General features: G+C 32.7%; 1 protein-coding gene across 1 annotated transcript in view; it reads right to left on the bottom strand.

Annotated features, from left to right (window-relative positions):
• Positions 1–17,306, bottom strand: part of GRIK2 (glutamate ionotropic receptor kainate type subunit 2) — a gene marked incomplete at both ends in the record, with an annotated part of 413,581 nt that overhangs the window by 165,603 nt on the left and 230,672 nt on the right. The window contains one exon of the mRNA XM_082481392.1: positions 3,536–3,742. Coding sequence (XP_082337518.1) covers positions 3,536–3,742 — 207 coding nt within the window. The remainder of the gene's footprint in view (positions 1–3,535; positions 3,743–17,306) is intronic.

The raw sequence follows: 17,306 nt of genomic DNA on the forward strand, positions 1-17,306 counted from the left end.
GGAAGGTAAAATATTGAATGAAAAATTATGGCAAAGAAATCAGACTGCTTAACTGAAGAAATTAAATTTAAAATATTTTCATAGGAACATCTCATCTATATTTGCTCTTAGTGAATATTTCTCTTCTGTTTGCAGCTATGGAGACCACTGTCTTTTCCAACAAGAATTCATTGCCAGTCAGTTGTCAATGGGAAGGAATCACTGAAATAATTTTTCACTTTCAGTATTTATCATTTATTCAAAAGGAAACCAGTCATCATTTGGAGACAAATATCACAATGATGGCCTATGTGAACACTGAGTAAAACATTCAAAGAAGGAAGAAATGTGAGTAAACTATGGGAAAGGAGACTGAAAGCCTGATGTAAAGGTTTCAGTCCTTGTTCACAGTGCAGAATTTCAAGCCTGAGACTGGCATTATATGCTGGGCTCAGTTCAGACAGCATTATTTTCATTTCACTTACACTTTTAAGTCCAAGCATTTATGTGAAGTGACTAAGCTCTAAGAGTTTATTTAAAAATTTAGATTGTTTGATATTTCTTATCTTTATATAAATTGAGCATCTTTCTTCCTACATACATAATATACAGAAATTATTCATTTTATTTACTCTTGAATCACAAATGCTACAAACTACCTTTTTAAAGATGTATACTCAGTATCCTTTCTTTCTGAACTTGTGACTGATACTAAAAATATAACAATCAGATATAAATGAAATAAATTCCAAAAATATAGATGTAAGTACTGTGACAACTTTCAGAACTGTCTTTATTTTGTAGTCTATTTATTTTAATTAGAAACTCAGATTGAAAAATATAGACAGAATCATTAAAAAAAAAAGCAATTGAGTTTATTACATTACTTCATAAAAAAAAAAAAAAACAAAAACAAAACGCAACAAACCAACACCTTTTTGACACGTAAAAAATGTTTTCTAAGGGAAAAGAAAAACCAAAAAGCTAAGCTAATGGCCCAAGTGAAGTACCAAGCACATGGAAACATCAAATGTGGTAACTGCCTAGCTGGAATTCTTCTCTAAATTCTCGTGTTCTGAGGTCTGAGCTCTGAAGTGTTGCTTGCTAATAAAATGTACCAATAAAAAGCCCAGAAAGCTAACCGTATCCTGAGCTGCATCAAAAGAAGCATGGCCAGCAGGCTAAGGGAGGTGATTCTGCCCCTCTACTCTGCTCTCATGAGACCTCACCTGGAATATTGCATCCAGCTCTGGAGTCCCCAACATAAGAAGGACACAGACCTGTTGGAGCAGGTCCAGAGGAGGGCCACAAAGATGATCAGGGGGCTGGGGCACCTCTCCTATGAGGACAGGCTGAGAGAGTTGGGGTTGTTCAGCCTGGAGAAGAGAAGGCTCCAGGGAGGCCTTACAGCAGCTTTCCAGTATCTAAAGGGCATCTACAAGAAAGCTGGAGAGGGGCTTTTTACAAGGGCATGTAGTGACAGGATGAAGGGTAATGGCTTCAAACTGGAAGAAGGGAGATTTAGAATAGATATCAGGAAGAAATATTTCACTATGAGGGTAGTGAGGCACTGGAACAGGTTGCCCAGAGAAGTTGTGGCTGCCCCATCCCTGGAGGTGTTCAAAGCCAGGTTGGATGGGGCTTTGAGCAACCTGGTCTAGTGAGAGGTGTTCCTGCCCATGGCAGGGGGGTTGGAACTGGATGATCTTTAAGTTACTTTCCAACCTAAACCATTTTACGATTCTGTAACATGCATGCATAATAAAGGTCACAGATGCATAAATAAGTTTCATATGTTCAAATAGATTACAAAAATAATAGATAAAACCAGAGAAAATTTTGAAGGAAAATTTTAACAATTGAGAAATTGATAGAGACTAGTAAAAGTTATGACCCAGGTTAAGAAGTTAGACTACATCTTCCATGATGCACTAAGCATAGTATCTAAACCTTTTTGACTCCTAAGTAAACATCATTTCAAAAGCCAAAATAAATTTTAATCTAAGTTTCATTATGTTATCTGTGGAAAAAAGGAACACATGTTCTATTCTCTCTTAACAAGAGGAAATGGCTGGAAAAGCTCCTGTTCCACATACTTTGCTTCTGCAACTTCTTCAAATGCATTTTATTTCAAGATTATCTTAGTGAAAAGCTTAGGAGGCCATACTAGTGCTTGCTCAAGAAAGCTTTAGGGCTGAATAATAAAAACATATCAAAATGTGTTTTTCATTTGCTTCTGAAGAATTATATAAGAAATAATTCCAGAATATCCACCCCAATCATGGAAAATTAGTTCCAGATTATGATACTACCTAACAACCATCAAAACTAATAGCTATGCATGCCTATGCATTTATACATCTGTGAAAATACGCATGTATGGAGATGGACAGTCTAGCTAAATATATGTTTGCTTTCTATGTATCTGTACTAGGTGTAATACATACACATATTTAAAGATAATATAAATATAATACTCTCACGCATTCTTCTTAAAAGTGTGAAGCTAGGCATAATCAACACCTGTTGCAACAGCAATACCAGATTATTATTTACTAGAAAAAAACAAAGATAACAACCCTTCTAGTAAATCTGAATATTTTGATTAGCACATGTTCTGCCCATCTGCTGAAATCTTGAAGCAAAGTGAAACAAGATTAGTAAATATTTTTCTTCAAGTTATTCATGCGGTTTCTGCCATCATTAGAAGGTTTCTCTCAAATTAGCTACAAAATAGTCTCCCCTTCTTCCTATTTTAAATGACTGTGATGTGCAGGATATGTTTTATCTTGGTTTTCGATCAAATGTCTCTCTATCAAGCAATTTGCCCAAATAAAAGCAAAAAGGGACAATGAGATAATTTTCACATTGACTAAAACATTTCTAAGAGACTGAATTCAACTGGCATGACCAACTGGGAAAACATGCTTTGAAGGACACAAAGTAATGCCTGCCTTTCTCATTTACAAGTAATTGTAATGGTATGTGTTTTGACACACATTGCATTACTTTGCTGCTTCAGTATATGTTGATATTTTCGTCTTATTGCTTGCACTTCATTGTGAATGTTTCAAGAAAGATGTTCCTCTTCTTTGTGTACACAAAATAATTTATGTGTTTACAGTACATACACAGAAATTTCTGAGACAAAGTCTCAGATTCATTCTCAGAAGAGGAGGCCTGATCTCTGTTGATTAATGAAGACATATGTTTTGTCACAAAAATAACCCATACCCATATTTCTGAGGAGAAATAAATTCTGAATACTATCTATTTCACATCTTGACTTTGGCACGTGCCACAGAAGAGCTAAACCAGTTTGGCAGAAACAAATACTGCCTATAGGCAAAACAGAGATGCAGAGTAGTCTTCATTTAACAAACAAATCCTACATTACAGAAACCATTGATGTGAACCTACTTGCATTACTTCTTTAAACATCTGCATTTTTCAAAAACAGTACTATTCAAATGGCATTATCATAAAAGTTTTACAATTTGTATAGATAGAATTGAAATATAAATGAATAGTAGAAAGCTTCCAAAAGTCAACTTACATGATCAATTAGTTCACGAACCATTCCATTCCACTGTCCACTGGCATCTTCCTGGGCTCCGTATTTTCCATCCTCCACCAGTCTAATCTCATAGGAAAATCCAAGGATAGTAGACAGCTCCCTGAGGAGGTCAATGCAATAACCTTCAAATCGATCATTTCCATACAAGGGTTTGTCAGATTTCTTGAACATAACATATGGCTCTTCCTGTAAAAATTAACAAGACAGAATGGATAATGACTACCCCCACAACTTTCTTTTCTTTTTAACCTAAACTAGCACACTGTCATGACACCAGTGTCTGTACAAAGCACTAAAATGAAAAGCAGAATCCTTTCAGCTTTTGGTTATGTCTGTCTAAAGTCTTTATTTATCTTCAAACTGAAGTTAGTCAGAAGACCTCTTTTCTCATTTTTCTTTGAAAAAAAAAAAAAAAAGACCCTGTAAAGACTGTAGACGTATCTTCAAGGAATTCATATAAACACTAAATTTAAATGTGCTCCTTAACAAGTTACATTGTAGATTAACATCAAATGCATTGTTTGGATGGACATTGTAAACCTCTTAAAATGCAGAAACAATGTGCTTTGGCAACTGAAAAAAAAAAAATTAATTCAAACCCCAATCATCAATCAAATGTTGCAAGTATTAGGTTTTACACTCTTCTTTACACAAGTATTCTAACTGTTTTCGCAATGCTTTGTTAAATAAAGTATAGAAAACTCACAGGGGGAGGAAAAAGTCAGTGAAATCACCTACTGTTCTGCTGCCTCAAGTTATAGGCTGTCATTTACAAGATTGTAGCAAAACCAGAAAAAAGTTAACTCAAAAAGCAAATTCCATGATATACATTCCATGAAAATGGTATTTATTTTCTTTAAACATTTATCTTCTTACATTTAATTTAAACTACAATGTGACCTTTTTGCATAAAGTGATATGCAAACAGAACAGCAGACAAATTAAAATGATTGGCAGAATATTCATAATTATGGGAAGAAACAACATTTAGAAAATTATAGGATTTTTACATCTGTTTCTCAACATAGGATAACCTTCCTCAAACACAAAGCTGAAGGGAATAAGAGAAAACACAAATGGTAGAGTTTTCCATCACAATACGGCACTGATATTCAAGATGTATTTGATAGGTTAAATACACAACTCAGTCTTTGCTCATGTTTTACACAGTCATTTTTCATTTTTTACAATAATAAAAAAATAAGCACCAAGTAAGGTAAGACAAATGGTAGTAAATGCAATTACTGCACCAAACACAAGTCTCAATGAATAATCAGAGAAACTCTCCAGGGTATCTTAACAAAATTCATACAGCCCTAAATCTCCACATCAGCACTCAGCGGGGTTTAAGACACTTCATTCTACAGGCATCTGACAGCTTTAATAAGGATTTGTCAGCATTCCTGATGTAAACATCTATCTTGAGGTGTCCCATGATTTAAGCATTAGAACTGTATAATACTGGAACTTCAGCATATAAGATTTTACCCAAAATGCAAAGAAGAAAGCAAGGAGATCTCTTGCTCTTAAAAGAAGGGTGTTCAGAATATATCTGTTCCTGTAATGCTGATTACATTTTTTTTTTTAAATAAAACAAACTACCGAATCAAGACTCTCCTGAGATTCTATTTTTATATACTTCTATTGAAATTAATAAAGTTAAGGGCATATTTTTTAAAAGTACACCACTGATATTCATACAATTAGCAAGGAATCTAACATGAAATAAATTGTCCAGAGAAACTACTAGGATGTTTTCACAGAAACTTTTTAAACAATAGATAGACAGATGGCTCCAGGAGAGCTCTTCTATATGTAGTGCTGACAAGAACAAAGACCTGACCGAAAGCACGAAAGTTGAAAGCGATTTAAATGACAAGGATCATTGAATAATTCTTGAGAAGCAGAGACAGTGACAGAACAAAAACTATGTGTGAAACCAGTTGTTAATAAACTCAGATAAATGATATGAAATATCTCATAGAAAACTGTAAGGAAAACAGTTTTTCAGGTGAAATGAGATTTCCTTAATGGAAGGACACTACTGGAAAAAAAGAAGCTATGCTAAGACAAAACACAGAAATTTTAGAAAAAGAAGCAACAAGACCCATACATGAATTCTTCAATGAACTGAAACTCAGAAAAAAAAAAAAGTATGGAGGAAGTGAAATGTAACTTAGAATGTGAAGGACAAACAGAAAAACCAAGGAAAAAAACAATATTTTTGCAGAGACAAATACATAAATGCCAAAGCAGAAAAAAAAAAAAAACACCACCAAAACAACAGTACAATTAGCATTTGATATTAAGCATAATAACCATGAAATGACATTACAAAGGCGATCAAACAGTTTGATGGTTTTCCTGTGCCTGTCTTCTCTGAAAAAGCTAATGCTGATGAGATAATGTACATAATTAACACAAGAAACACATGTACAAGTGTTTAGACTTAAGTAGGAAAAGACAACTTCAGTGAGTCCTTGAACTTTTATTATTTTCAGGAAGTCTGGACCGAATGAATTCACAGAAGAACTGGTTTTAGCAATTTCAGATTCATTAGGAATTACCTTTAAGAATTCATGGGGGCTTCAAGGAGACAGTAAAAGCCATATTTAAACAATTCCAAATCCAAAAAACTTCACAAATTGGAGAAAGGACAGCTATGAAATTGTAGAGTGATTAATTCAATTTTTAGAAAAACATTATTTTTATCCTAACCAAATTGTAAAAGTATTTCATTTGCAGGAACCTAAAGCTAAAAGAATATGCAGAAGGGAAGAAGTTGAGGAAATTCATCACGTCATGTTACACGCAAAGTCACCCTGCTCTCCCTAAAAATATGAAAAAATTTGACTGTCCAGAAATATGCACGTCATTGAAAGAGATTTATTATCAATGTGGAAAGTTATAATAAGTGATAATCCTTTAGAAGGTACGGTTAAATATTTCCTCTTATTTTTGAACAGAAAAGATGTTAATTGGATGTGTATCCACTCTACAATGGGACAGTATCAGAATGCAAAATGGTAAGTTTCAGAAAATAGAACAGTAGTTAAAAAAATGGCATTCAAAACGAATCAATGAATATTTCCACACTTCAGATGAATAACAAATTGCAGAAATTCAGGAGGAAAAGTGCTGATTAGATAGCAACTCTATAAAATTAAGTTTTGGATATTATAGGGGATCATGTACTAGACTTAACAATATCACACCATTAACTGAGAAAAAACCCAACAAGTTGACCTACTTGGATTTGCTTTGAGTGGGAGTTGGGACTGGAGGACCTTCAGTGGTCCCTTCCCATTAAAATTACTCTATCATTTTATATTTTTTACAGTATTAATGCTTCAGCTGCTCTATTCCATTCAGTTTTGAATACTGCAGTTCAGGAGAAACACGAATCAAGGTCTAAAAAACAGGATGAGAAAAGACTGAAAGAATATAAGTTGTTCCACTTAAGCAAGAACAGACCGAGAGGGAAGTGATAAAAGTCTTCAACACATATGAAGTTGTTTCAGAAAGGAACTAGAAAAATTATTTTCTGTAGAGGGGACAGGAATGAATGACCTTAGACTTTGGCAAAAGAAATAAAGGTTAGAAATTAGGAGACACTTTATAATGGTAACTATAGTTAAACGCAGTAGGTTATCTAAGAATTTGGACTGTTTTGCTAGAAGAAAAAGCTAAGCTCAATCACCTCTTGCTTAAAAAAAATAAATAAATAAAAAAATCCAAGGAAACAGCTACTTGTGGTAATTGTTTCTTATGTGAAAAGAACATTCACCATCAAGGAAGTGAAATCATGACAACTGAAAAATTGTCCATTTCAGCTGTGAGGTTTTGTGGTTTTAGAATTTTCCCAAATGTCTGGAACTTCTTTATCAACAGTAGTTAATTCAAATATATTTTACAATATTAAATTGGGATTAAATACTCAATAAAATTGTTTAGTTACACTTTAAATCCTAAAATTTATTTCTGAAGCTGTAAAAAGCCCCATATAATTCATATCATTTCAGATATAAAAAAAAAAAAAAAAATCAGACTTGTGCTTCCCATATATAACATTCTCTATATGCCTCTGTAGGCATTATGAAATTCCTGCGTAGTTTGGAATGCTCAGATACACAGATCCTAGATATTTGCTGAGTTATTCAGATATTTACAGATTCAAACATCCCCCAATCTCTTTGGAACTTTGTCAAGACTCTTGACAACTGTTTTCTTTCTAGGAAAAATCTCATCGATTAGGGAGACAGAGTATTTAAACTGAATGATTCATACAGATCAGTTGCCGTTTTATACTTTATAATACAGAGTGGAAAATAATTTTGTGGAATACAGCATCAAGACTATTTTCGCTGGTTCTCTCAATAACATTACAGCACCATTATTGTTATGTCTGTTAGATTTCAACATGTGAATATTAAAAACAGGTCTTCCAAGAATGAGCTGTCTTTACAATTTTCAGCAAATTTCTGCCAAGTTAGCTGGCTTCTTCCAGCTCATCACGTGCATGTGTGGTTTATTCAATGACCGTAGAACAAGAACATATATCATGTGTGAGCAGAATACTTGAAGTTTGTTTGGAAAACATCAGTATATATTATCATAACCACATTTTTAAAGGCTGTTGAAGAAAAAACCCCACAAACTAACCAACCACTCACTGTACACAGGGGGGTCACTCAGCTTGACCACGTATACCAGCCTACCGAATCTGCCCATGGCTGCTAACATGTGAGAAGCCATCTTTAATCTGTGTATTAGACTGACAGAAAAATTAGTATTTGAGTGCCAGAGCAGAAATGATAGGGTACGCAGAATTTATATTCTGTAGTTCTAAGTACCATCTAAATAACATTGCAGGGAAATATACCTTTAAAGCTGTGTATGGTCTTATATCCTGTTGTTGAAACTTGACTCTAGTGTGGAAGCAACTAGTTGCAGTAAGATGTTCGCTTTTCAAGTGCAAAAAGGTATCATGACTAGTTCTGAAACAGTGATCATGATTGTCAATGATTGTGGGACGTCATTTTTTGTCCTGCCCATGGGGACCTTTTGTGGAGTGCAAGTTGGATCTTGCAGAGGAAAGCTGCCTTTTAAAAACCACCATGTCAAAGGAAGTAAAAAATGGTATCAACACATTCATCAACAACTGTTTAGCCTTAAACATGACAAAATCCAACTCACTTGAAAAGATATTTCTGAAGGATAAAGAAACTTTAAAAATGTTTTGGAACAACTTTTCTCTAAAACAATTCTATGTGAAGCAACTATATAGCAGAATGGAATCTTTCCTTTGCAGAAAAGTTACCCTATATCCTAGTAGTCTTTAAATTCAGATGAATGTAACTCTGTGATACTTTGCAGAAGTCTCAGAGATTTAAGAGGAACACAAGGGGATGGGGTTTTATTCTAAGAGATCATTCAATAAAAGAGTCAATTCTAGTGACTCAAAAAGTGATATAATACGAAGTGATCTTTTTTCATGAAATGCAGGCTTACACCTAGTTAAAGACACCTAATTTATGTGACCTTTGTCTCAGCACAAGGAAAATCAATTATCAGGAAAAGCAGCTAACTAGTACCTAGTTGACTAGAAAGAAATAAGTACTTGTTCAGTACAAAACATTATGAGAAGAAAATTAATCAAATCTAGAGAGGATTCAAGGTAGAAAAAAAAATATTAAAAACTTACTCATGATAATTGCCAGGATAAAAAAAAAAAAAATGAAAAGAATTATTATCATGATGATAAACCTAGCAGGAAAATATGCATTCTCAGAATAGTTGAATTTCTTGTTTCAACCATTAAGAAAAGACCAAGTTAGCTGAAATACTTGTATTTCTTGTTCATATGATATATATTAATTGAACTATTATTGGTCAATGTTATAAAGAGTAAATTAGAGGATGAGACACCATTTATATGTGTCACTAAGTGGTACTACACATGACTATGTGACAGAAAGCAAAATCAGACTTCTATAATCAAAACAGACATCAGTCAGATTGAAATATATAGCAGACTGACACACTCAATACTAAAATTGCCTAAAATAAATAAATTAAAAAAAAAAAATTAAAATACAAATACCAAATCAAAGGTACTGAAAGCACTTTTCATATCAGATTCAAGTGAAAAATAAATAATTACAGAATTACAAGTTAATGTTAATTTAAATAAAATTGTCATAACTTCATGACTTATTTCACATATAAATTGAAAGAAGGCCAAACCTGCCTTGAAGTGAACATTTGCAAAATAATGAAGCATTTGATAACAAACATAGAAAAGGATCAAAGAAAGTTGTCATAATACATAGAAATTAGTCCTTTATCTGTCTTATCTATTTAAGCAATGTTCGACTGCAAAACGAAGCTTCTTGAATTGGTGACAAATAAGATTTTGCAGTGAAATTTACACACATTTAAATTCATTAAAACCTGGCTAGCCAAAGTTTAATCCTAGTCAAGTAATCCTTTCTGAAGAGCAAAGTGTTAAAACATTTCTAGCTATCCAGTCAGTATATATTTGAGATTATTTTCAGTACAACTTTTCCTTTTTTAAAATACTGATCCATTTTCTTACATTGACCTGTAAGGAAAAAAAATAATCTTTTTTTTTTCTGATAAGACAAATATTGGGTGAACAGTAAGTAACACGGAGGAGATACCATGCAGACAAAGATTTTGGTAAGATGGACTCAAGAAAAGAGCTTATAGTTTAAGATTTTAAAGAAAAGCTTTGAGAAACAATAATGAAAATCATAGTAAGAAATTTACCCTGAGAACACCTGTTAGGGTGTTAGGTCAGCTTGCTACAAAATTTTAAGATCCAGGTCATTTAATGTCTCATAAGACTAAAATATGTTCAATGAAAGCTGATACAGATGCCCCCCCCCCCAGCCAGATAAGTACTAAAAGCAATGATACGGATAAACTAGTAAATGCAAGTAAACATTGTTCTGAGAAAATTTACTGCAAAATACACTAGCTAAAACTACTGCAAATCAATATGTGGTCACAAGGAAGAGCAAAGAAGCAGGTAGATTAAAAATTATATCTGTAAATAGAAGATAAATCCTTGAAAAGTGTTTAATGAGTAGTATAAAAAAATTACAAAAGTTTGTTCAAGAATGATATGACGCTCAAGTGACAGATGACTGCTGTTTTCATAAAAACTTTCTGTTTACATGTACTGCGGATGAATAAAGACATTTTGCCTTACTGATAAGGTGATGCCCTCCTGGCTGCGTAGTGAACTTCAATCACAGTGATTCTTTTCAGTGACAGTGAAGTCAAAATAATTAGATGATGAGAGTCATTTGTCATACACTATCATCAGAGGGGGTAGCACCCTTCTGAATCCGAAAAAGGGGATTACACCAAGGAGTAGAGAGCCTTTATTTGAAATAGTTTTCTGAAGTCCAAAAATCAAATAAGATAAAAACTGGACAGATTTCAAAACGAAGCAAGAAGGAGTCAAGTTTCAATTGGATTGTATTAAAGGTGAGATTAAATGATCAAAATGTTTTCTTCTGATTTGATGTGCTAAGCCTCCACAAATGTAAACAATTGGTTTTCTCATAATAATTCTCTAAATTGCATCATTTCTACAAGACACAGCAAGTATACTATCTCCAAAGTTATTTTTCATTAGGGATGTCAATATAACCGCTTTTCCATTACACATTTTCATGTATTCTGCTTGCAAAATTTGCCTGTATTCATTTTTTATGCTTAAGTTGCATTGCAAACATAAAGCTTCCCTACACAAGACAAAATTAGTGTCTTATGTTTCTACAAGTCGAATTATTATTGTAGCTTTTCAAACTTGTTTTAGTGTTTAAAGTGTACAACTAACACTTGAATGAAAATCCACTTATTCTATACAAATGTGGGCATGAAAAATATTTACTGATAGAATTTTTTATATTTGGTTGTCTTGATCTATATGTTTTCTTTTCAGATTTGGACAAGAAATACTTACTTGAATTATTTCTGTGAGCTTTGTTATATTTCAAGTGCAAAGATATTACTAGAAATTACAACAATAAATTCTACATTTCAAATTATTCTAATTTTAATTTTTATGGATAGTTATCAAACATACGGATTGTTTATTAATACTTTCAACATGGACATATGCATTTCTTTAAAGAATCTAGAACTTTTGTGTTGCTATCAGTATTGAAAAAAGCAAAACAAAACAACAGAAAAAAGTGGAAGCCCTCATGATGAAAAGAGGAAAACCATCTTCAAAATTTGCCACTGTTAGAACAGACAATTTTAATCATTAGCTTCTGTTCACTAGGGGTACTGGAGTTAAAAGGCTGCCATATCTAATTAACATTTATGTCAAATGTACGGAATGCACAATAGGTTTTCATAGTTGCCAGTCAAAATTCAAGTGGGAGAGGTGAAGCAATCCACAAGTTACAATCAATCAAAAAAATGTGGTATATTAGACATTTCACTAGTCATTTGAGCCAGGATATTCCAATAGAAGAAACTAAGGCCAGAGACAAGAAAAGACCAAAGTTGCCTTCCTTCACAATACTATCTATAATGGAAATTAATTATGAATATCCTTATTTGACATCGTTTAAGATATTTCCTGAAAGATTCCCTAGTATGACTTTTTGGGTCATGAAACATGTAGTCATAACTATGGTTTGATAAATCATGGCCTAAAGAACACAAGCCATAGTTGCTCTTTTCTGCAGCTTCACTCCTCATTTTACCAGGCTCCTAAAAAGAAAATTGCTGTCTTTATTCCCCCACAATTTACTCTTAACTTTGGCCAGATTTTAAATTAATTCAGCTGCATCCCAACTATATGTACTAAGTTTCCATTCCAGTGAAGCAAAATGGATATGAGTGGAGGCCAATTTCAAGCAAAACCACTTGACTCAATAAACCACAGAACGTGAAATCATTAAACTGTTGCAACACTACAGACTGTACTAACCTATTTTTCAACTGAACTGAATCATACTCTCTTCATGATATGGGAATAATATCAAAGACTTTATTATGTCTTACTATAATGGAAAGCAAAACATTATTTTCTTATGATGTATCTTAAATTTTCAAAAGACTGTGGGGAAAAACAAAACAAAAAAGTAAACCCAAGACATCCAACAAATACAGCAAGCGTTTTCCTAGACTGATGGCCCTTGGTGTTCATAAGTGCAAATCCTGAAGTGGAGTTATAAACTGATCCTTGCCACTATATAGAAGTATATTTTTACTACTAACATTTTAGTAGAAGGGAATTGAAGCACTAGAGAATTATTAGAGAGAAGTTCTTTGGGATGATGCTGTAAACTTGGAACCTAAAGAAAGTATTTCTCAGTCATTATGCAGAGATAAATACGTGGCCATCCAACCTTGTGCTTGCACCCAGCCAGGAGAAAAATAGCTTTATTGACCTTTTTATACTAAATCAAACTTAACTTGTGCTGATCCCACCGCACTCATTCATCTACTATGACTCCACTCAAACCTCATCATTCTTTTCTGATAAGCGTCATTTTTATGTTTGAAATACAAAAAAGCACTGTGGCCAAGCATCTCTGGATACCTTGCAAGTCTGAAGGCTCCAAAGGTTATTAGAAGTTTACAGTCTGCACTGGTGGCTGCAGACAGACAAGTGGAATTGAGACAGGAGCGGAATGAAATTCAGAAAGGAGACGGTGCAGACTCTAGATGTTGAAGTGGGTATGAGAAGTCTGGGAGAGGCTTAAGGCACACACTGATCATGACAGGAAAGTATATAAAAAGGGGATAAGAAAAGTACTAAAACTGGAAATAAAGAATTGTATATTCCTTTAGCTTCCAAAGAAAATAATTACACATCTGAGTAAACTGAAAATAGAAAAACATTGTTTACAGTTTTTCTGCTAGATAAAACCAGATTCAACTATTTCATGGCATTACACAAAATTCAAATATATTTATGAGAGAGAAATAATTATCTAGGGCTATCTAATCAGCAGGAACCAAATATTATTGAATTATTAATATCTCAAAATTTAGGTATTGCTTGAATCATTCCAGAATGCTACAACAGTAATTATGAGTAAATGCCTGCATCAGGTATCTTTCCTCAAAATATACCATAAAAATGAAAATTATTACAAATCTGCAATTCTGCATGCAATAGATGAGTGACCCATCATTTAAAGTGACCATTCATTTAAAGTTTGGCCATTAAAAACTTGTGTTTTAAATATCCTTAAAACCAAAAGGGAGAGAAAGAATGCAAAATGAAAAATGACATACCTAAAAAAAAAATCAAAGATTTTAAAATCTTGGGCTTTGCTTGATTTTTATATCTTTTATTTTGAAAACAAGATAGCATTTACATGACATCAGATTTCTACCCATTTGAAAAAGCAGCATTTATAAATAAAATACAGTGTGGGAATATTACAGTTTGAACCAAATAAAATTGTTTTTAAAATCCATCATAACTATTCCTTATTCTAAATATTAAAAGATTTTTTTTCAGGGAAATACAGTAAAAAAAAAAGTAATTTTACATTTCAACAGTGAAGTAACAAAAAAATGCTAAATTTGAGATTGTCACACACTTTTTGTAACTTTCACACATTTCTTGAAAAAATTAAAATGAAAAATTTAAACTTGACAACTGTGAGCTTTTCAGAGTTTTGATGTCAGCAGATACAGAAAAGTATCTAAAAGCTATAAGGGGAAGGAAAGGAGCATCCATTTCAGCAGAACAGGACAAATGAATGTATGATAAGATGTACAGGCTGGCATGCAATTTAGCATAAATAAATACCATGCACATACATTTATAAATATTAAAATTGAATTCCAAAGTTAAAAAGCTTCCAAAATAAAGGTAAAATATGTACAAGAACAAAAATACTTAGTTACTTATATCTAAAATCTAAAGAGGAAAAAAAAAAAAAAAAAAGAGTCCTGCTGGCTGGCATAATAAATTTAATTTAGGAAATTAGTTAATTATAGGAAAACCTTATTAATGAGCTTGAAAGGGTTTGGGGTTGTTTGTTTTTTTTTTTTTTTTTAAATGCAGAATATTCAGAATTTAGATTTTAAATTGTAGAAGAAATTCTGAAGTTCCAATGCAGATGGCGTTAAAATAAAATAAAGCTATTATTATTATTATTATTATTATTATTATTATTATTATTATTATATATAATTTTTCCCCACTAAAAAGCTGACCATCACTCCATCAGACATGTTCAGATGGTACTTTGGGCTGCTATGGAACCAGAACTTGGAAACCAGACATGCTTCTGGAACTTGGAAACCAGATGTGCTTCTGCACTAAAACTACGTGCCAGTAGACTTCTCAGAAGTGATGAACTCCTGGGAATCCTGACCCCTTTTCATATTAGAGCTACTGAATTACTCATAAACCAAACCAAGGAATAATGTTTCAGATTATTGCCTATAACATGTATTATGTAGAATTCAAGACAAAAAATATTGCATAGTCCATCTTTCCTTGCAGTAGATGAATTTATGAATTGTAGTTTATTTATTACTGTTTTCCCTATCAATATATTTTTGTCTTCAGTAGACTCAGCCACCACTGAAAAAGCAGAGTATACTCACAGTTGTAAAGATCTTAATGATTACAATATAAAGAAGGAAAAAGATATCATTCAGAATTTCAGAAGACAGAATTAAAAATAAAAGACTGGAATCTTTAAAAGAAAAGTGAACATCGAAACAAACCACAGAGAAAACCAATCAAGACTCCTTATCTGGTAGTATACTATAGACTATCATAAAGAATTGTTAAAATGAAAAAACAGCATAGAAAAATCACGTGAACAACTTAAATGAGAGAATTGCCTTTTTGTAAAGCAGTATTTGCCAGACCAAAAAAAAAGAAGGAGAGAAAAGGAAAGTGATGAAGAAGGAAATATTTTTCTAGGAGCCATAGTATTTTATATTGTTCCCTTGCATTGCTACAAAATGAATATTCAGTAATATGCTTTCTGTCCAACAGAAATGTATTTATTAAGCACAAAAAGATAGAGCTACAAAAGTAACCTAGTACATGTGCTTTCTGCACCAGAACAATATTTTGTTCATTTCATTGTTCTGAGTACCACTCTTACAATAACTGAAGTATAAAAGGCAGTTACAAGTGAGCAACACGTAACACCAATTTAAAGTCCTCGTATTTATTTTATTTATTATTTTATTTAGGTATGTGCAGAGGCCAGTTGCTTATAAAACTCCACTAGACAAAAGTTATCCCTCAAGATGAAGGGTATCCTTGATTACTGGAACAGCTGCTGTCATAAATCTCATGAATCTACTTCCGTGAGCTTACCAGGCCAAAATCAGAGCTTATTGATACATTTGTCCAGCTTACCTTTTCTTGAGATCATTATTTCAAACAAAATCATGCAAGTATCACTCTACAAAATCAATATGATATATAGAGTGTACGAACTCAAATCTCATCAATAGGTAGATGTTAAAACATAAATAAACTTGAAACACCCTCAGTTATTGAGTGTTTCCTATGCAATCTTGCAGCGATTGATCCTCTTCCCAGTATTGTTATCACTGATCTGGAATCAAGTGTGCAATGATTGCTAATGAAGTGTGCAGACTATATAAAGGCTGGTTGTGTACTGAAGGGAATGGGTCACTAATAGAGATAGCACTATATTCTGGAAAGCCATAATTCTAGAAAGCAATTCGGAAAAATGTGAAACATCATTTTGTATCAGTGGAATGCTTAAAGAAAAATCCTAGGCAGGATATCTGGATACAATGTAACAGGAGTATAGGGGTGTCAATTGGAATTACCAACTTTACTTGATAATGCAGTAGTTCTTATATATACAAAATTTGAAAAATTGTGAAGGGAAGTGGGAAGAAAAAAGGCTAATATTCTAGAAAGCATGCTTTTACTTTAAGAGACTATAAGACGTTCATTTACATATTATAAAAAAAAAAAAAAGCCACACACAAAACCAAGTGATTATATGTTTATACACTGTAATTAATCGTACAAAAAAAAAGTTGTGGTAAAACTGTGCTGGTCTTAGCACAACAAGAACTTATGTCTGAAAATGATTCAGCCGTGATCCAACTATATAAGTTATATGTCAGGTATGTATTTTTCAACTCGTGGGATAAATGAAATAAAGGATTTCAGAAGGTTTTCTATAATTTTTAAAACTTCAAATAAAAACAGACCTTATAAGTAACCAAAAATTTACTCACTGGAAGAAATTATACGGTTTATGTTACATAAAAGGTTAGAAAACACACTGACATTTGTATCTATGCACCAATGACAATCCATTCTAGCTCGAAATGTCAAAATATACTTTGGTAGGTAAAAGCTTCTTATTAAAGAATAAAACTTGGGAAGCAAATTATTTTTTTGATATCTGCAAATTCATGACAATGGTAGCAGCAGACAAATGCAGCAGAAACTTCTGGAAAATTTTTCATTTGTGTTGAAATTAAAATTACTATTTCAAAACTATAACATGAACATTTATTTTTACATAACTAAATATATGTATGTATAAGTAAAAAATATGTCATTCACCACTCCGAATTCATCAACAATGGCGATGAAAAAGAAGTTACTTTCAATCTAGTTCAAATGATATCTCAATTAAATTTCTGCATGATTAAAAATTTCAACTTAATAATAAAGTAGTAACAATGATTCAAAAATATGAAATACTTTGTACTTTCCTTA

Source organism: Vanellus vanellus (assembly GCF_965231255.1).
Source record: "Vanellus vanellus genome assembly, chromosome: 3".
In the NCBI taxonomy this organism is placed as follows: domain Eukaryota; kingdom Metazoa; phylum Chordata; class Aves; order Charadriiformes; family Charadriidae; genus Vanellus; species Vanellus vanellus.